The sequence below is a fragment of the Rhinatrema bivittatum genome, chromosome 9 (assembly GCF_901001135.1).
Source record: "Rhinatrema bivittatum chromosome 9, aRhiBiv1.1, whole genome shotgun sequence".
Classification (NCBI taxonomy): domain Eukaryota; kingdom Metazoa; phylum Chordata; class Amphibia; order Gymnophiona; family Rhinatrematidae; genus Rhinatrema; species Rhinatrema bivittatum.
In genome coordinates this window covers 232,757,958-232,779,675 of record NC_042623.1, presented here as the reverse complement: position 1 = coordinate 232,779,675, position 21,718 = coordinate 232,757,958, and the positions used below count along the sequence as shown (strand labels likewise).

The 21,718-nt window shown below is 48.8% G+C and overlaps 1 protein-coding gene across 6 annotated transcripts in view; it reads left to right on the top strand.

Moving 5' to 3' along the window:
- LOC115099048 (very long-chain specific acyl-CoA dehydrogenase, mitochondrial-like) overlaps positions 1-21,718 on the top strand; it is a 490,244-nt gene that overhangs the window by 385,437 nt on the left and 83,089 nt on the right. For all 6 annotated transcript variants that reach the window (XM_029616323.1, XM_029616322.1, XM_029616317.1 and 3 more), the window contains one exon: positions 5,426-5,523. In XM_029616323.1, coding sequence (XP_029472183.1) covers positions 5,426-5,523 — 98 coding nt within the window. The remainder of the gene's footprint in view (positions 1-5,425; positions 5,524-21,718) is intronic.

The following is a 21,718-nucleotide window of genomic DNA, read 5'->3' as shown; positions in this document are numbered from 1 at the left end:
ATAGGCCTCCACTTCTTCCAGGGCCTTCTCAACCAAAAGGCTTGGGTGTCAGCAAACCCATTGCCACATGGGTGGTTCGAGGCTGTCTAGGTATTGTTCTAGCAGAACGCTTTGACTGCCTCCACCCTGTTTCCCTTCCTGTCAAACAGCTCGATACAGTAACATTCAGTTGAAGATTTCTCGTCTGTAACGAGCTCGCTGCGCACAATTCGGACGCGTAAGGCAAACCAGCGATACAGTCTCCAGTTTCACGCGTCCGTAGCGCTTCTTAAAACAGACGCGTAACCCTTCCCCACCCGGCATGTAAATGAACGAATTAGCTGTATAATGAAGGAATTAGCTATTCCCCTCCGATACCGTAACGCCCGCTCAGGTTATCTCATTAGTAACGCACTGTTTTGCCGCGGCCGTAACGTGTTAGTTTACCGCCTCCTCCTAGTAGGAGTTAGGACTGTGAGTCTAGTAACAAATCCATCGACACCGCTTAAGACACTCAAAAACAATAAAACACAATAAAAAAAAAAAGCGATACAGAGATGATCGAGAAAATGTAATGATGTGGGACACATAAAACCTGTCACAGGCAGCGGCGGCGGGGGGACACGTGTTAGTTCGAGACGGCCGGTGGGTGGCGGGTGGTCGCGTGTTAAATCTAGGCCGGGTCCGCACAGGCGCGCATTCATTCACTGCCGTTGGGGGCTGCCTCTCCGGCAGCCCCCACCGGCAGTGAATGAATGCGCGCCTGTGCGACCCCTGCGATTCGGCGCTCAAGGCAGTCACATGCCGTGACGTCAGGGGTCGCATTCATTCACTGCCGGTGGGGGCTGCCCCGGCAGCCCCCACCGGCAGTGAATGAATGCGCGCCTGTGCGACCCCTGCGATTCGGCGCTCAAGGCAGTCACATGCTGTGACTGCCTTGAGCGCCGAATCGCAGGGGTCGCACAGGCGCGCATTCATTCAGGCGGAGCCGGCAGCTTTCGCCGCCGGCTCCTCCGCCTGGATGAATGAATGCGCGCCTGTGCGACCCGGCCTAGATTTAACACGCGACCACCCGCCGCCCACCGGCCGTCTCGAACTAACGCGTGTCCACCCGCCCCCACCGCCGCCGCCTGGAACAGGCGCCCACCCGCCCGCGGCCTAGATTAAACACGCGACCACCCGGCTCCCGCCGCCGCCCGCCAGCCGCCTGGACCCACGCGGCCCTCCGACAGGTATTTAAAAATTTTTTTTTTTTTTTGAACACTCAGGTTTTTACATATTTTTGGTATTTTTTTTTTTCACTTCATGGTGCCTGTCATTTCAAATGTCATTTGAAATGACATTTGAAATGACAGGTACCAGCGCACCCTGGTTACTGTATAGGCGCTGTATTAAGCGCCTATACAGTAAAATGGGTTACGCGGGCATAACCCTTCCCTACCGCTTTAAAGCCGCGGCATGCATTTGCATGCGATTAGAGGAGAGTATCGGGGAGTTAGTGAAGAGAACTGTGCGTGCGGGGAGGAAGGGTGCGCCTGACACTGCCGCACTGTTATTACCGCAGCCTTACAGGATCGACCCGAAAGTTTCTATAAAGCTTTGACTGACACTGGCACACTGAGTGCACTGAGCATGCTCAGCCTGCAATTATCCCTGTGAACCACAGGTTTCTCCCTCAGTCTTCTTTTTTCTGCTCTGCAGTAAGCATAGTGATTAGGAGCTATGTGAGAAATTCAAATACTTTTTCCACACAGAAACACTTAAACTTTTACTTCACAAACACTTTTCCCTGCACGGGTCTCCCTTCGCATATGTTTATTCGACGCTCGGTGAGTATTATGCCCTGTATTTACAGTCGGTTCCTGTCACCTTCCTGGTCTGGCAACCGACTGCGGCCTTCCCTCTCCCTATGTTTTCAGTTAGCCACACATAGCCTGCGAGTGTCCCTTTGTGACACTCTGGTTTTTAGCACTCTTAGGACAGGGACTTCCACGCTAAGGGGTTAGCGTTCAATTCCCTTCGTGTTCAAGTAGCAGCACTCGGTGCCTTGCTTGGCAAGTTTGACGGCGGCTCACTGGCAGTGCACACGGATATTGCTCGGTTTCTCGAGGTTAAACACTTGCGACCTCCCATCCATTCTGTGTGCCTTGATTGGAGTTTGAATCTAGTGCTTCGAGTGCTCTGTGGTTCCCCCTTCGAGCCTCTCCGCGGAGCTTCCTTGAAGGATCTCACTTTAAAGACGGTATTTCTGGTGGCTCTTTGCTCAGCACGTCGGATTTCCGAGTTACAGGCGTTGTCGTGTCAGGATCCCTTTCTTCGCATTCACAACAATAGGGTGTCCTTGCGCACGGTTCCATCCTTCGTTCTGAAAGTTGTTTCGGCTTTTCACGTCATTCAGACAGTGGAGCTGCTGGGGTTCCCTCACTGGTCTCGTGAGTCCTCCCAGGGCAGAGATCTGCATTTGCTGGACGTGCGGCGCATCTTGTTGCGTTACCTGGAAGTTACCAATGATTTTTGATGGTCTGATCATTTGTTCATTCTCTTTGGTGGCCCAAAGAAGGGGACAAAGCGTCTAAGGCGACCACTGCTCGCTGGATTAAAGAGGCCATTTGTTCGTCATACATTGCCCGTGGACGCAAAGTTCCGTTGGTCCTCCGCGCTCATTCCACTCGTGCCCAGGCTACTTCCTGGGTGGAATGTCAATTGCTGTCAACTCAGGAAATCTGTAGGGCGGCGGTGTGGTCTTCGTTGCACACTTTCACTAAACATTATTGTCTGGACGTAAGGGCGACCGAGGGGGTCGTCCTTCGATGAGAGTGTTCTGCTTGTGGGTCTTTCGGGTTCCTGCTCAGTGTAGGGTGGCTTGGGTACATCCCACTCCTCTGGACTGATCCTGGTATGTACAGGGAAATGAAAATTGGTTCTTACCTGCTAATTTTCGTTCCTATAGTACCAAGGATCAGTCCAGAGGCCCACTCCTTTCTTCAGCTACCGAAAGACAGCCTTACTGAGTTTTTTCTTGTTGTGCTGATGGTTGCACAGAGCTCTGTTTTTTGCAGACATGGTTGATGGAGCAGTTGTTTTTATACTGGTTTTTTCAGGTAGATAATTTATGAGGCCGAAGGGCAGTTCTGTTGGGCTGAGTTCCCTTCGTTCATTAGTTATGTTAGTTTGGTACATGTGGGCTTGGATACAAGTCTATACTGAGGGACTGCAGGTGGCACTATAGTATATATGGCAGTGCCCAGAGTTTTGCTCTCTGACTCCATCTGCTGGTAGGGATACACAACCCACTTCTCTGGACTGATCCTTGGTACTACAGAATGAAAATTAGCAGGTAAGAACCAATTTTCATTTTTCCCTGTGTAAATGCACTTTACCCATGTGAATGAGCTTTTGAAAATTGCTACTATATGCCATTGAATTGTGCATAGGTTTCACCCTCTTTAAGTGCACTTAACATGGTTAAATGGCTTTAGAAAATTGCTACCATAGCATGTTAGATTTACATGTATAACTTCTTTGAAAATGTACCTGTATATTTTTAAATCTATACAATAGCTAACTGGAAACTAGTGTAGCTATTTTAAAATAAGCAATATCCTATCTCCATATTGTGCACCCTGCATGCTGAACCAGCTGTTTACAATAAATGTTTTTTGGGATTTCCAATCATTAGACTGTATGGTAATCCAGGTGTTATAAAATAAAGGCTTAGATCGCAGGAACAGCTTGATTTTGTGTTAAAAATGGCCTAGCCCAGGGCTTCTCACATCCTGTCAGGTTTTCAGGATATCCACAATGCATATGCATGAGACAAATTTGTATATACTGAGTCACCATGATGTGCAAATTTATTTCTTGCATATTCATTGTGGATATCCTGAAAACCAGACTGGCCATGGGGTCCCCAGTACAGGTTTGGGAAGCCTTGGCCTAGCTTGTTTATTCAGGCAAAGATAGATAAAATATGTTATGCAAATATATTTCATTTGTAAAGTCAGAAAAAGCTTATCATTTATAATGACCTCCAAGTCCCTTAACTGGAAGAAACTTGTAAACCGTTATGATGGCTTCACCGAATGATGGTATATAAAACTCAACAAATAAGAAATAAATAAATAAAGAGGCAAATGTTCATCAGTCAGGAATTGTTCTAACTTTTATGATTTCCCCTAGCCAATCATAACTTTAAATGCACTGGAGAAAGGCACTCAGGAGGAGGGGGGTGCAGAGACTGGGTAGGGTTTGCTTTTACACATTTAATTTCAATTTGTAAAATGATGCACATAAATTTCCCCCAAAACTTTCCTTGCACAAAGTATCAGGTATAATTTTGTGCGGGTAGTTTTTGTGTGATAATTTGCAACATGATTAAGGGCTAAGGCTATCGCACGCTTGCCCTACCAGCACAAGTGTGCGATAGCTAGAAAGCTTAGAGCAGGCCTACGCTAGCTACATCGGGGCGGAGTCGGCCCCGGAAAAGGAGGAGTCGGAGTGTCAATGAGGCCGACTCCGCAAAGATGGCGCCAGCGGCGAAAAGGTAAGGAGCCTTTTTGCTGCCTATTTCGTGCCGAATAACCACACCTTTTATGGTGTGGTTATTCGGCACGACGCCGGCAGTGATTGCACCACGGCGGTGCGATCGCTGCCAGCTAGCGCAGGACCGCTCCTCGCTTCGCCCCCCCCCCCCCGCCCCCATTAGTGCCAGGATTTATTTATTTATTTATTTATTTAAAATCTTTTCTATACCGTCATTCAGTAGATTACCGTCACAACGGTTTACATAGAGGCATATATAGTAATTTGTACATGCATCTGTTCCTTTTATTAGTAATGGAGGTGCCTGATAAGCTCGGTAACATAGTTTCATAATAATAGCTTAAATGTTCAGTGTTGTCTAATCTGACCTGTGACTACAGTAAAGACTGTTAGATTATACATTCAATTTAAGAGGTGCAATAAACAAACCATGATGTACATACATATAATGTGCTAGTGCTGTATAAAGATTTTGTGTGTACAGCTTTCAGTGTTTTTCTCTTTCTCGCTCTCTTTGTGAAAAGGCTTCTCTAAAGAGCCATGCGGCATTAGTGAATCCAGGCCTAAGTTTGCTTTGAAAATGTGTGTATAAAATTACCATTACCTCCTAAGAGATGAGAAAAGTAGGCAACCTCAGAGGGTAGGGTTAGGGCAGGAGAATCAGCAATCTGCATAGTTTTTTATTTTCAAAGCTCTACATGTTGTTGCCGAAAAAAGCAGGCATAAATCTGTGTGGGTACTTTTTCCCTGGCAATTTTCAAAGGGAAAGTATGTACAAACACTCCCTTTGAGAACTGGTTCAACGTCTGTGGGTAAAAGTATCGACTGCATAATTTTGAAAATTTCCCCATAAACTTTATCTTATATTTACAAAGATTTATTTTCCATTATTCAAATGAAACAGCATGCAGGCATCCATTTAAAAGAGCTACAGAATCCTTTAATGAGTCCATTACAAAACACTGGAGTCATCGTAAAAAAATTAAGTCTGAAAGCAAAACGGTAAGCAAAGGATAAATAGCTCTGATGTCCTCACAATTTTAGCCTATATCAATCACAGATTTTAAAGTTAGTCATGCCTTGACTTGAATAATATGAATAATTCTTTTGTCATGTAATAATAATCTAATGTGTGTGTATATATATAGATATAGATATTGTTGCACGTCCCGGCCGCGTGGGTGCCACGACCGGGCCTGCTCACCTCGTGCTGCTCTTGACCAGTGCTGGCCTCGCTGCTAGTTCCTGGCATCCCCAACGCTCACCGCGGCCTGCCTCGTCTTCCTCCTCATTCCAGGCCTCGCAGCAGAGCTCCCGACAGGGCTCCGCGACTTCAACCGTCTCGGCCCCGCCCCTAGGTGCATGCAGCCAACGTCTCTGTATTTAAAGGGCCGACTGCGGGAAACCCGAACAAGACGTGAAGTGATGACATCACAGCTTAACCCTATTTAAAGCGAGGTCCTGGTGTACTAGTTTGTCTTCTTGTGTTCCAGTGTTCTCTTGTTCCAGTGTCTTCTTGTTCCAGCGTCTCCTTGTTCCAGCATCTCCTTGTTCCCAGTGTATCCGTGTGTTCCTATATCCTTCTCAGGTAGTACCTCTTCAGACTGACCTCTGCCTGCCTGACCATTCTCCTGTCTGCTGCCTGGAACTGACCACTGCCTGCCTGACCATTCTCTTTTCTGCCGCCTGGAACCGACCCTCGCTTGCCTTGACTATGCTCGGACTAACTCTGGTATTGACCCCTGCTTTGGCTGACTACTCCTGGACTGATACTCTGGCTCTGACCCTTGCGTTTCACTCGGACACTCTCTTCTGGCCTACTGTGACTACCAGACCAACCTGCTTGGAAACTAACTGTGGCTTCCAACTGACTAGATCTGCAGGTGCTGCCTGCCTCGCCCAGAGAACCTCCTGAACTGTTACCTTCCTCAGGTCTCCGGAGCTTCCAGTTCAGGTCTAGTCCATCCACTCTGCATCAGCCACGCACCCTTGCTCGTGGTGGGCACACCACTCCGCTACCTCTCTGGGAGACCACCTGAGGCCCACCTAAGTCCAGGCGATCTGGGTACCCAAGGGCTCAACCTGCGGAAACCCCAGACTGTTATTTCTGAAGCTCCAGTTAGTCTCTGTTTCCTTATGTGCTCCGCCTCCTGGTGGCAGGCACTCTGGGTCTGACCAAAGGGCCGTACCAATCCTGCACCAGGCCAAGTGTCCACCTCCAGTGCAACAGGTTGCCAAGGCCATTGACACGGCAGAGTCTCCTGCCTTGCAGGCCATCCCTGGTCTGGTCACTCGTGTCCAAGTTGACTTCTGTGGAGAAAATACGTTCTCAATTGGAGGAATCTGTCATGGCCAACCCAGGGGCTCTTGCCCACACCTTGCCCTCACAGGCACCGCTGGCCCTCCCAGTTCCACCCCATTTTAATGGGGATCCGCACTTCTGTCGAGGCTTCATAAATCAATGTTATATGCAGTTCTCACTGCAATCCTCACTGTTTCCTGATGAGGCAACAAAAATCACATTCATTCTCTCGTGCCTTGAGGGGAAGGCCCTTGCATGGGCTTCTCACTCTGGGAGCATTCTGACACCATCCTTCGCCAGCTCCCTCCGTTTATCTCCGTCTTCCAACGCACCTTCGAGGACCCAGGCCGACAGGCAGTCGCTGGCCACCACCTACTCCACCTCCGTCAAGGCTCGCACTTGCTCGCTGAATATACAGTGGAGTTTAGAACTCTAGCTACTGAGTTAGGTTGGCAAGAATACTGCTTGTGGGCACTCTACCTTGAGGGACTGTCTCCTGCCCTTAAGGATGAACTGGCCGCCCGCGAAATCCCCGTATCTCTGGAAGACCTGATCTCCCTGGTCGGTAGAATCGACTACCGCCTTCGACAACGACATCAGGAGGTAAGGGTCCTACAACCTCCTGCCCTACAATCACCCCGTTCGGCAAGTCCTCAGTTGAAGGTCTTACCAACGGCTCCTCAGCCTCTCGAGGAGCCTATGCAATTCAATCGTGGCTGCCTTACTCCAGAGGAACGTCTCCAACACAGGAAAGCGGTCTTTGCTTATATTGCAGCGGTCCCGGACACTTTCTTCAGACTTGTCCTGTTGCGATTCCGGGTCGGCCCCGGAATCGCTACTTACTCCGTCGGGGTTCCGCGGTGGGCCCGCGTTCCCCGGACCTCCGGGGACCTCAGCCGCCGCGGGCTCGGCGTCTCCCCACCTCGCCCGGGCTTGCACTCCCTCCTGCCATGTCCTCCTCGCTGCGACGCAGCAGCCGGCGTTCCTCGGCGGCTGGCCCCGCCCCCTAGACGCACGCGCGCGTCTCAGGCCGATACTTAAAGGGGCCAGCGCGGGAAAAGGCAAGGGACGCCTCCGGATGACATCAGACGCTGCAGGGTATTTAAACCCTGCAGCTTGGCCAGAAGATTGCCTTGCAACGAGGTTCCCAGGTATTTCCTGCTTCCAGTTGCTGCGTTCCCGTGTCCTCTTGGTCTTCGTGGTTCCTGATTCCGGATTGGCTTATGACGTTCCCTGGCTCTCGACTCTGGACTGGCTTACGACGATTCTCTGGCTTCTGACCCCGGACCGGCTTACGTTGACTCTCTGGCTTCTGACCCCGGACCGGCTTACGTTGACTCTTCGGCTCCTGACCTCGGACTGGCTTTCGGTGATCCATTGGCCCCTGACTCTGGACTGGCGAGCGACCACTCTTCGGCACTCAATCTTGGACTTCATCCGACTCGGCCCTCGCGGGCCCTCCTAAGTCCCAGCGGCCGGGTTCCTACAGGCTCCTCCTGGGGGGACTCCGGCTTCCAGGGTGAATCTCCTAAGTCCCAGCGGCCGAACTCCTACGAGCTCCTCTCGGGGGAGGATCGGCTTCCAGGGCGAAGTTCTTCCCACTACTGGACCAGCTCCGTCGTCTCCATCCTCCTCGCCAAAGCCCTTGGTCGCATAGGGCTTCCAGAGTTCCTCTGACTAGTTCCGAGCCCGTCTTTGCCGCCTCCCGGTCGGGGCCACTGCTGCCACCATCTACAGCAACTCCTCCTCTGGTTCCGACCGGCCTAAGGGTCCACGAATCCAACATGTCCTTTGTGTCTGGGAAACTCCAAAGCCTGAGCCCGGCAGGGGTCTTGAGCTTGGGCGCTACTGTCTCTGGCCCTCAACTGTTGCTGCCTTCTCCCTCCTTAGGGAGACATATTCATTTGCTACCACCGCCCTCGTGGACACTGGGGCAAGTGGAAATTATATTATGGAAGATATCGGCAAGCTTCTCCAGATACCAGTCCAACCACTGGAGGTGCCACTCCGTATTGCCTCGATATAGGGAGAGCATCTCCCCGGTCGTATCACTCACTTTACCATGACCATTCGCCTCACCACTGGGACCCTCCATGTCGAGGAGATCTCCCTCCTGATCTTGAAATGATCCATGCACCCCTAGTCCTTGGACTTCCCTGGCTCCAATTACATGCACCCCACTTTGACTGGCAATCCCTGCAATTAACTTAGTGGGGACCTTGATGTCAAACCCACTGTTTACGGCAAGTGTCTCCATCTGTAAATGTTCTAAACTCTACAACCCTTCCTGGGTTACCTGCCCTGTACTCGGAATTCAAAGACGTGTTCTCCAATCAAAACGCTGATATCCTGCCTCCACTCTGAGAGTTTAACTGCCCCATACAATGTCTACCTGGAACCATGCCTCCCAAGGGTAGAACCTATCCCCTTTCACTCCCTGAAACCCAAGCAATGTCAACATACATCAAGGAAAATTTGGCTAAAGGATTCATAAGACCCTCTAATTCCCCCTCAGGGGCCGGGTTCTTCTTCACAAAGAAGAAGGATGGCAGTTTAAGACCTTGCATAGACTACAGAGGGTTGAACGCAGTAACTCGTAAGGACCATTACCCACTGCCACTTATTAGTGAACTATTCGATCGCCTGCAGGGTGCACAAATCTTTACGAAATTGGATCTCCGAGGGGCGTATAGTCTAGTATGGATTCAACCGGAAGATATCTGGAAAACCACCTTCAACACAAGAGACGGCCACTACGAGTATGTAGTAATGCCCTTCGGACTTTGCAATGCCCCTGCAGTCTTTCAGCGGCTAATGAACGAGATATTCCAGGACCTTTTATACTCATTTGTCATAGTATATCTGGACGATATACTAATATTCTCCAAAGATCGGAAGTCTCATCGTTCCCACGTTCAAACAATCCTCCAATGCCTCAGAGACCATCATCTCTATGTGAAATTAGAGAAGTGCATTTTTGAACAACCCAGTCTTCCATTCTTAGGCTACATCATTTCCAACCATGGCTTCACCATGGACCCTGACAAACTCCAGGGTATTCGAGATTGGCCTCAACCAGTGGGCCTCCGCGCCCTACAAAGATTCCTTGGATTCACAAATTACTATCGAAACTTCATCATTAATTACTCCACGCTGGCCACTCCACTCACTGCCATGACTAGGAAGGGATGTGACCTTCGAGTGTGGAGCCCCAAGGCCCAGTCAGCATTCCACGCCTTAAAAGAAGCCTTCTATACCGGTCCATGTCTACGTCATCCGAATCCTAACCGCCCCTTCATCGTCGAAGTCGATGCATCCGCCATCAGAGCAGGAGCGGTCTTGAGTCAATACTCCACTAAGGGAGCTCTAGTACCATGCTCCTTTTACTCACATAAATTCTCCTCCACAGAACAAAATTATATTATAGGGGACCGTGAACTCCTAGCAGTGAAACTTGCTCTCCAGGAATGGCGTCCCTGGCTGGAAGGGGCGCAACACAAATTCACAATATTTACTGACCACAAGAATCTAGAACACCTAAAGGAGGCCCAGTTACTTAACCCAAGACAAGCCTGCTGGGCCCTGTTCTTTGAACACTTCAACTTTGAGCTCCGCTATCGCCCAGCGGCAATAAACCTCCATGCAGATGCGCTTTCTCGTTCCATCGAGCCAGAAAACACACCCGAGACTCCTAGGCACATCATTGATCCAGCTTGTATATCAATTGCAGTCACCACCACGGTATCAGCCGGGAAGATGGTGGTCACCCGCAGTCTCCGTGAGTGCGTGCTCCGTTGGGCTCATAACTAAGCTGGCCAGTCACCCCGGTCGAGCCTGGACTCTCGAGATGCTAGTATGATAAAGGATGCTTGCGAATACTTGGACACCTGTCCAGTTTGTGCGCAGCAAAAACCCCCAACTGGCCACCTATGGGGTCTTCTCCAACCTCTTCCTGCGCCCACCGAGCCCTGGTCTTTCCACTGATTTTATCGTGGATCTGCCTCCTTCAAAAGGAAATACTTTAATCTGGGTCATCATTGATCGCTTCTCAAAAATGGCCCACTTTGTCCCATTACCTAGTCTCCCCTCAGCTCCAGAACTAGCTAGACTCTTCTTAACCAACGTATTTCGTTTACATGGACTACCAAAAGAAATCGTCTCCGATCATGGGCCTCAATTTGCTGCTAAATATTGGAGGTCTCTTTGTAAAAAGTTCAATATTATGTTAAACTTAACATCAGCCTATCATTCGCAAGCAAATGGCCAAGCCGAAAGGACTAATCGCTCCTTGAAAACATTCCTGCGATCAAATGTCAATGACCAGCAAGATAACTGGGCTGACCTGCCATGAGCAGAACTATGCCATAACACCCATATCGTTTCTGCCACAAACGTTTCACCCTTTGCGGTAGTCTTTGGCGGCCAACCACGCCTACCCCTACCGGTTCCACTCAGTGTATCCTCACCTGCAGCCCAGTCTACAGCACAAACCATATGCAGGCTCTGGAACCAAGAAAAGGAGAGACTCTGCCAAGCAGTTGATCGGGCAAAATGCTTCACAGACATCAATCGTCGGGATGCACCGCTGTTCTGGCCTGGCCAGAAAATCTGGCTCCGTACGAAGCACATCAGACTATGATTGCCGTCTCAACGGCTTGCCCCCAGAATCATTGGTCCATTTCCCACCCTTCGACGCATAGGAGCAGTCACCTACCAGCTACAACTCCCGGCCTCCATGGGAATTCACAACACATTCCATGTGTCGCTACTTAAGCCTTCGGTCCTGTCCTGGCCTTCCTGAAGGCCTCCTCCACCTACACAGTATACAGCGGAACCTGAAAACACCCTGCAGGTCAAGGAGGTCCTGGATGTCTGACACCGTCATGGTCATTGGGAGTACCTCCTATCATGGGAGGGCTTCAGCCCGGTAGAAAACTCTTGGGAGCACTCTCACAACATCTTTGACAAAAACCTGCTCCAGGAGTTCCACTGGGACCACCCTGAAAATCCCAGACTGGTAAGGGGGTGGCCTGGGGGGGGGGGGGTACTGTTGTGCATCCCGGCCGCATGGGTGCTGCGACTGGGCCTGCTCACCTTGCACTGCCCTCGACCAGTGCCGGCCTCGCTGCTGCCGCTTGCTCCCAGCATCCCCAACGCTCACCGCGGCCTGCCTCTTCTTCCTCCTCGCTCCAGGCCTTGCAGCGGAGCTCCTGCCGGGGCTCTGCGTCTTCGGCCATCTCGGTCCCGCCCCTAGGCGAGTGCATGGCCCTATCCCCAGGACCTCGCCTTGGTAATCGGGTCGACACCGTTAGTGTACTAGTTTGCCTTCTTGTGTTCCAGTGTTCTCTTGTTCCAGTGTCTCCTTGTTCGAGCTTCTCCATGTGTTCCTGTATCCTTCTCAGGTAGTACCTCTTCGGACTGACCTCTGGCCATTCTCTTGTCTGCTGCCTGGAACTGACCACTGCCTGCCTGAGCATTCTCTTGTCTGCCACCTGGAACCGACCCTCGCTTGCCTTGACTACGCTCGGACTGACTCTGGTATTGACCCCTGCTTTGGCTGACTACTCCTGGACTGATACTCTGGCTCTGACCCTTGCGCTTCACTCGGACACTCTCTTCTGGCCTACTGTGACTACCAGACCAACCTGCGTGGAAACTAACCACGGCTTCCAACTGACTAGATCCGCAGGCGCTGCCTGCCTTGCCCAGAGAACCTTCCTGAACTGTTACATCCCTGAGGTCTCCGGAGCTTCCAGTTCAGGTCTAGTCCATCCACTCTGCATCAGCCGCGCACCCTTGCTCGTGGTGGGCACATCCCTCCGCTACCTCTCCGGAAGACCACCTGAGGCCCACCTAAGTCCTGGCGGTCCGGGTACTCAAGGGTTCAACCTGCAGATACCCCGGACTGTTATTGGTGAAGCTCCAGTTAGTCTCTGTCTCCTTGTGTGCTCCGCCTCCTGGTGGCAGGCGCTCTCTGGGTCCGACCAGAGGGCCGTACCAATCCTGTACCAGGCCAAGGGTCCATCTCCAGCACAACAGATATATATATATTAGCACACTGGAATATAACAGCACAGAATGTGAATAATATATTTTACAAAATGTAGTTAAGCTCTACACTCTCTTTTAGCTGAAACTTCTTACATAAATCATTTAGAATCATTGTGGTTATGTGCTAGACTCCCAACTAATTTGTCTTTATTTGCTTCAAAGGACAGTATGTCTTATAAATAGTAGGGGTGTGAATTGTGTGATCGATCGTCTTAACGATCGATTTTGGCTGGGGGGGGAGGGAAATCTGATCGTCGTGTTTTGGTTTTTTTTTAAATCGTTAAAAATCATAAATCGGGGGAGGGCGGGAAAACCGGCACAGCAAAACAACCCTAAAACCCACCCCGAACCTTTAAAACAAATCCCCCACCCTCCCGAACCCCCCCAAAATGTTTTAAATTACCTGGGGTCCAGTGGGGGGGTCCCAGCATGATCTCCCGCTTTCTGGCCATGGCTGCATTAAGAGAAATGGCGCCGGTGGCCCTTTGCCCGTATGACATAGTGAGGGCAAAGGTAGCGCCGGCGCCATTTTGAATATTGGCAATACGGCCCGCGTGCAGGAGGTCGCTCCTGGACCCCCGCTGGACTTTTGGCAAGTCTTGTGGGGGTCAGGAGGCCCCCCCAAGCTGGCCAAAAGTCCCTGGGGGTCCAGTGGGGGTCCGGGAGCGATATCCTGCACGCGTGACTTCAGGAGCCAGGAACCAAAATGGCACCGGCACTACCATTGCCCTGTCACATGATAAGAGCAAAGGGCCACCAGCGCCATTTCTCTTAACGCAGCCGTGGCCAGAGAGCGGGAGATCGCGCCGGGACCCCCCACTGGACCCCAGGTAATTTAAAACATTTTGGGGGGGTTCGGGAGGGTGGGGGATTTGTTTTAAAGGGTCGGGGTGGGTTTTAGGGTTGTTTTGGTGTGCCGGTTTTCCCGCGCCCTATTTAACGATACAATACAAATGCCCCTGATGATAAATCGGGGGCATTTGTATTGTATCGTGCACTCTAACGATTTTGGACGATTTTAAAATTATCTGACGATAATTTTAATCGTTCAAAAACGATTCACATCCCTAATAAATAGTAATAAAGACTTTTCCACTGAAACTTAGAAATTTCATATTAGATTGCCATTAGACTCAGAGGGTCTCATCTACTCTGATGTTAGTGGTAACACAACATGAAATATCTATGAGATAAAATGTATATACAGTGAGTCTTATTCAGTAGATTTATCCACAAGCTCAGAATGGAGCAAAGTCCATTCTGAATATAGCCCAATGTCTAGTGTAACTGGCTTTAATTGATTTGGAGGGCAACTTTCAAACTATGCGCAAAAGTGTAAAGTCTGAAGGAATTTTTACCTACAGACAGTTAGAAAAACAATGCACACAGACATGTACCTATTTGTATGGTTACTTTTTTCCAGCAAAATTATGCAAGTTCCACCCTCAGGAACACCTCCTCTTTGTACATAAAAGTATATAGGTACTGGTATGATGCATGTATTTTTATTTGCAGAGAAGGCGGTCAATTTTCAAAGGGCCAGATATTCAGTGGCTCTTAGTTGAGTAAGTTCTGACTTATCTAGCTGAATGGCGGCATTTGAATATCCAGCAGCATTCAGTAGCTGTCACTTAGCCAGAATAACCACTTATCCAGCTGAAAAGCTAGCTGGCTAAATGGTGGGCAGGATGGGACAAAACTGAGAGAAGCTACTTATCTGGCTAAATTAGCTAAGTCAGTAGCAATATTGAAACTTAACTGGCTAACCGGGTCATTCATCAAAATGCATTATGGTGTTAACGCATGTGTTAGCGCCATAACACATGCGATAGAATGAAAGTTTTTGAGAGGGGCGGGATCAGGGAGGAATTTGGGTAGTATTTAGTAAAATGAGGGACAATATCTCACCATGCGATAGCATAACACATGCTATCTCACGGTTTTAATGCTGGGAATAACTACACCTTTTTTCCAGGCTTTAGGCTGTGCAAAATGCCCAAAATGGCCATAACACAATTCACAATACATTTTTTTATTTGCATTTTGGTCATTTCTGGGCTGGAGAGAGAGAGCCTCTGGGGAGGGCCTCACAGTGTGCAACTATTTATATCTCTATAGAAGGGCCATCTAATAAGGTGAGGTGGTGATGCCTTAGGGTTTAGGGGCCAGTTTCTCATGTAGAGTGAGACATACAAACAGCACAGTACACCTCGGTGAAGATTTGTCGTCATATGGAGTGAGGAAAGTCTCACAAAGATGCAATGTCTACTATGTTCTTTCACCCTAGCTTGATGGACTCTATAACAGGGTACCATCAAGCTAGGGTGAGATAACACAGTATAAAATTTCATCTTTGTGAGACTTTCCTCACTCCAAGTGACATCAAATCTTCACCAAGGTGTACTGTGCTATTCGTACGTCTCACTCTACATGAGAATCTAGCCCTTAAACCCTAAAGCACCACCAACACCTCACCTTGACCTATTAGATGGTCCTCCTATAGAGATATAAATACTTGACTATTATAACAGCCTTGTATATAGTCTCTCTCTCCCTCTCCCTCTCCCTCTTTTTCTCTCTCTCTCTCTCTCTCTCAATAATGCATTTTGATGAATCTGGGGTAAGTTAGCTGTCTAAGGCCTGGATTTATCAAAATGCACTAAATATCGCATGCGAAAGGAAAAAGGGGTATGTTTTATGGTAATAGGCTGTTTATCACAAAGTGCACTATCTTAGCGCTTCACATAGGTATTACCGCAAACTGCGATAACTTTTTCGCACTTTGTGGTAAGTGCCAGAATTGTAATTCCTACCTACAACCAGTGGGGGGGAGGGAGGGAGGGACTAGCTATAAGGCCCTCATACTAAGTAGGTATTTATACCTCTATATGAGGCCCACCTAGCTACTCGAAATGAGGTTTAGGTATTAGTGTAGGGGTTAGGGGCCACTTTGACATTCAGAGTACGACGTTTGAACAGAACAGTGCACTCTTGTGAAGATTTGATGACCTTCAGAGTGAGGAAACTCACCCAAAGATGAGATTTGTGCAATGTTCTCTCAACCTAGCTTGATGATACCCAGGTAGAGAGTCCATCAAGCTAGGTTGAGAGAAAAAGGTGTAGCTAAAATCCGTGTTAAAGCTGTGTGATAAGGTTTCGCAAATTGCCCTCCGCAAATTGCCCTCTGGAACCTTCATCCACCATCGATGCCAGCCCCATACTGGCACCAACACTGGAGCCATCGTTCTTCACACCGTTGCTCGACTGCCTGGATATACTCATTGGTGCCCTTCCGATCCAGCCTGGGCCAGCGGTACCAAGACGACATACTGAGTCTCCGAAACCCCCGATACCCATTCCGGGGTCCTCAGAGGTCGAAGGCATGGACTCTAGTCCTATTCCAACTCCTCTTCCACCGATGCTGGAACCGGTTCCTGGTCCGTCGGGCTCTTGGGATCGAGGCACCCATGGTTCCCTTCGATGCCATCGATACCACCTAAGGCTCCATCGGTGCCGCTGCATCCTCCATCAAGAACATCGAGGCCTCCATCGATGCCTGCATGTCCTGAAGTATCAAGCCTGTTCCCTCCCTCGGGATCTCAGCCAGAGACCCTGTATGATCCATGGGAGGATATTGACACCGACACTTCTACAAAGAACATACTCTCAGAGCCATCTCCTCCAGAAGAAAGGAGATGGTCTCCTCCATAAGACCTCTCCTTTTTTAATTTTATAAAAGAAATGTCAGAAACTATCCCTTTTGACCTAGTCACCGAAGAGGACACACGACACAAGGCATTGGAAGTCCTTCAATTTGTAGATGCCCCCAAAGAAATTATGGCCATTCCCATCCAGAAAGTGCTCTTGGATCTGCAACATTGCCTTTGGGAGCACCCTTGCACTGTCCAACCAGTTAATAAAAGATAGATGCAACTTATCTGGTCCAGCACTCTCCAGGGTTTCAAAAGCCACAGCTACCCCCACCAATCAGTGGTAGTGGAATCTGCACAGAAGAAGGCCAAGAGACTGCGCCCCCATTCTTCAGCCCCCCCTGGAAAGGACCAAAAATTCTTGGATGGTCCAAGGGATAGCAGACTCTCTCCCTCAGCAATGTTAAGAATCTGCTCCTCCAGAGGGGAGGAGTTAGCAATCTGTTATAGTACATCTCCTGTGAAGGAGGAGTTAGCAAACTGTTATGCTCCGTGGGCAGAGTTAGCAATCTGTATGGAGCTGCTCCTGAGGAAGAAGGAGTTAGCAATCTGTTATGGATCTGCTAGGGAGTTAACCATCTGATATGCTCAGCTCCTGTAGAGGGAGTAGATAACAATCTGTTACCAGCGGAGTGTTTGGAGAGGGCACTCAGCTGTAGAGGAATGTAGAATGGTGGATCCTTGGGCCGATGGCAGGTGACAGCACCCCTAGGAGGAAGTCCTGAGAGGGACCACTGGCTAGGCTTGGGTATGGAGACAGAAACAGATAATTCTTTTATTAGACAGGTTAGTAGAACCAGAGGTGGCAGTAGTGAGCTGATATGCCCAGCAGGGCTGAAGTCCCTCAGGTACTGGAACCACGATCCCAGGGTTGCTGAGCTGTAGAGAAACTATAGATAGTGAGTAGACAGGGTATGCTGTATACATAGCCAGAACTAGATGACAAACTCACATAAGGTCTTGAGGAAGCTCAGTAGCTGGAAAGGGTTAGGCCCTCGAGGAGTGAGTACCTAGTTCCAAGGAAAGCTGTGAGAGAGTGATGGTAACTCACAATTGTCTGTACCTGTGTTAGCTTCTAGGCAGTAGAGAATCTTCAGAGTATTCAGGAACATGGGCCCTCGAGCAAGTACCGGTTCCTATCTGCAATCTGAAATAGAGAAAAGAGAGTGAGGACCCCGAGACCTCTGGTAAGTCCGAGGAGGCAGAGTAGCTTGGACGAATCCGTAGTGAGTCCTTGTCCGGAAGTCCTTGTCCTTGCTAACTCAATCTGTTAACGAAAGTTGAGACCTTTTATATTGGAAGCGAATGACGTCATCTTGGGGGACGCCCCTGAGGTTCGTGCCCTTGCTGGTACATCAATGGGAGCGAGCGCCCTACGTCATCAGGAACATGACGGATCCGCAGCGTCGAGCCAGTCCGGGAACGCCGGAGAGAGACATCATAGAGACACCGTGGCAGCAAACCATCCATCAGACCCGGAGGGAGTCGCCACAGAGGTAGAGAGGGTGGAGTGAGGGCGTCGAGCAGCGACGGACGCAACAAGCAACAACAAGAAAACCTCTCTGCCATTCTCCAGAAAGGCCTCGAGGCAGGAAAACATGAGGTCAGAGCTGCATATGATTCCTTTGAGACGGCGTCTCGCTTGTCAGCAACAGGAATCAGTGCCAGAAGATGGGCCTGGCTTAAGGCATCTGACTTGCGAACAGAAGTTCAGGACAAGCTCGCTGATCTCCCGTGTACCGGAGATAATCTCTTTGGCGACAAGATACAAGACGCAGTGGCTCAACTAAAAGATCATCATGAGACCCTGTGTCAACTTTCCACAGTGACTATGGAAACTCCCTCCTCTGCTCGAAAAACCATGAGAAGGGACCCTAGAAGACCCTTTTATCACTCACGCAAGTACTACCTGCTTACATATCGAGTAAGACAAGCCAAACCACCCCAGAGAGGACATCCACAGCAGGCCAAGATGTCCAGATTTCAGCCAGCCCTGCAAACGGGCCCAGCCTCTGGATTTTGAAATTTGTCCAGAAAACAGCAGCCACTCTACCAATTCAAGACCAGAATTCCCTGTAGGAGGTCGGCTACACCACTTTATCACCAACTGGCGCCGCATTACAACCGACCAATGGGTAATATCCATCATAACCAAGGGATACCATCTAAATTTCATCATGGTACCCCCGGATTCACCGCCCAATCCACTGTGGATCCAAAGAGATCACACAAACCTTCTAGAGTCAGAACTGTCCACCTTCCTGAGCACCGGGGCTGTGGAAGCCGTTCCTCCGGCACAGCAGGGCAGAGGGTTCTACTCCCACTATTTTCTAATTCCAAAGAAATCAGGCTGCCTCCGACCCATCCTAGACCTCCGCAATCTCAACAAATTTCTACAGAAAGAAAAATTCAGGATGGTATCCCTAGGCACCATGCTTCCTCTTCTACAGCAAAGAGACTGGCTCTGTTCTCTGGATCTTCAAGACACCTAAGCACACATTCCCATATCCCCACATAACCACAAATACCTGCGCTTTATAGTGGGGCATCACCATCTTCAGTACCGGGGTCTGCCTTTTGGACTTGCCTCAGCACCCCGTGTAGTTACAAAATGCCTAGCAGTGACTGCCGCCCATCTACGAAAAACCAGCATACATGTGTTTCCTTACCTGGGTGACTGACTAATCAAGAGCCAATCCAAGCAAGGAGCTCTCAACAATCTAGAGCTCACTATCAAGCTGCTACACTCTTTAGGGTTTCTATCAATTGATGATGAGAAACCCCCTTCCTCATACCTGATGGAATGAGGTAATGATACCTGATGGAATCAGGTATGATTACCAGGAATCATACCTGATTCCATCTCATCCCCTTACCTTCATCGGAGCAGATTTGGACACCACAGTCGCAAAGGCCTTCCTGCCCAACGACAGCGCAGACATACTCTCCAAACTAGCTGCATCTCTGCGCACAAAGAAAACAGCTTCAGCCCATCAATTCCTTGTATTGTTGGACCACATGGCTTCCATGGTCCTCGCCACTCCTATGGCCAGGCTGGCCATGAGAATAACTCAATGGACTTTGAAATCTCAGTGGCTCCAAGCCACGCAACCTCTTTCATCCCAGATCCATGTAACCCACCAGCTGCACGTATCACTTCTCTGGTGGACAAACAAAGCCAACTTGCTGACAGGTCTACACTTCCAGCAACCGGTTTCACAAGTAACCTTAACCACAGACGCATCCAACTTGGGTTGGGGAGCGAATGTGAACAACCTTCAAACTCAAGGTACTTGGACACAGCTCAAAGCAACATTTCAGATCAACTTCCTAGAGCTTCGAGCCATATTTTATGCTCTATATGCATTCAAGGACTGCCATTCACACAAGACTGTTCTCATACAAACAGACAACACAGTTGCAATGTGGTACTTAAACAAGCAGGGCGGCACAGGCTCTTATCTTCTCTGCCAAGAAGCTGCGCAGATCTGGGCCTGGGCCCTTGCACACTCCATGCATCTCTGGGCCACTTATCTGACAGGCATACAGAACGTTGTAGCAGATCACCTCAGTCAACAGTTCCATCCCCATGAGTGGTCTCTGGATCCTGTGGTAACGAGGAGAACCTTCCAGCGTTGGGGTCAACCAACAATTGACCTCTTTACATCCAACCTGAATCACAGAGTGGAGAGGTTCTGCTCCCTGCACAGACAGCAAAACATTCGATCATATCTCCAAATAACCATGCCTGCAACCTCGGAGTAATAATTGACAGAGAACTTTCATTCAAAAACCATATATCAACAAAAATCAAAGACGGTTATCATAAACTACTTACACTCCGTCATCTAAAACCTTTTCTTTCCAACAATGACTTCAGATCAGTCCTTCAATTACTAATTTTCTCCAACATAGACTACTGCAACTCTCTTCTTCTCAACTTACCTCTAAACACCATTCGCCCTCTCCAGATCCTGCAGAACACAGCTGCAAGAATCCTCACAGGAGCAAAAAAGCATGACCACATCACCCCAACACTTATTTCACTTCATTGGCTACCAATAAGATACAGGATTGAATACAAAGTCCTATCCATCCTATATAAAATTATATATGAAGAACAAGAAAATTGGCTAAGCCCCTACATACAACTACATACCCCAAGCAGAAACCTTAGATCAGCAAATAAGAGACTCCTAAAAACACCACCAACGCACTCAAATCAACTCACCTCAACCCAAAAAAGAGCAATCTCCCTTGGTAGCCCAAAACTTTGGAACTCCCTACGACTAAGCTCAGAACTCAAGAAAACCTAAAAACCTTCAAAAAGGAGTTAAAAATGTGGTTGTTCCACAAAGCATACCAACTCACCCAATGAACAACACAACATCATCGCCCTCCAATCCAATCTCATGAATAAATGAAATTCATCACATCTATGTTTTCATAAATAAGAAATGAAACAAAAAACTGAATTAATCCTTACACATGTTATCCCCTATAGTTAATAACAGTTTGTACTTTGCAACGCTTGTTTAATCCCCTTTATCCCTGTAACCTTATTTTGTAAACCGTTATGATGGCGTTATTTTGACGTTTCTGAATGACGGTATGTAAAACTCATTAAATAAAATAAAAAATAAAAAATTTTAGCCATGGACGCCTTCGCTCACCCCTGGACCCAGGCCTCCTATATGCGTATCCCCCAATACCGCTGATAGCCAAAACTCTCGTGAAAGTACAACAGGACAAAGGGTCAATGATACTCATAGCCCCCTATTGGCCTCAACAAGTATGGTTTCCCATGCTTCTTGACCTCTCGATCAGAGAACCCATTCGCCTGAGCACAACACCCACTCATAATTCAGAACCAAGGCATGTTACGCAATCCAAACCTTCAGACTGTATCCCTCACAGCCTAGATGTTGAAAGCTTGATCCTGCAACTGCTCAACCTTTTAACTGATGTCTCTCAAGTGCTTGTAACTTCACAAAAGCCTTCCACACGAAAATCCTATCGTTCGAAGTGGAATAGATTTACCATATGGTGCATGCAAAAAACTTTCGACCCTTTTTCTTGCCCCACGCCATCTCTTTTAGACTATCTCTGGCACCTTTCAGACTCTGGTCTCCAG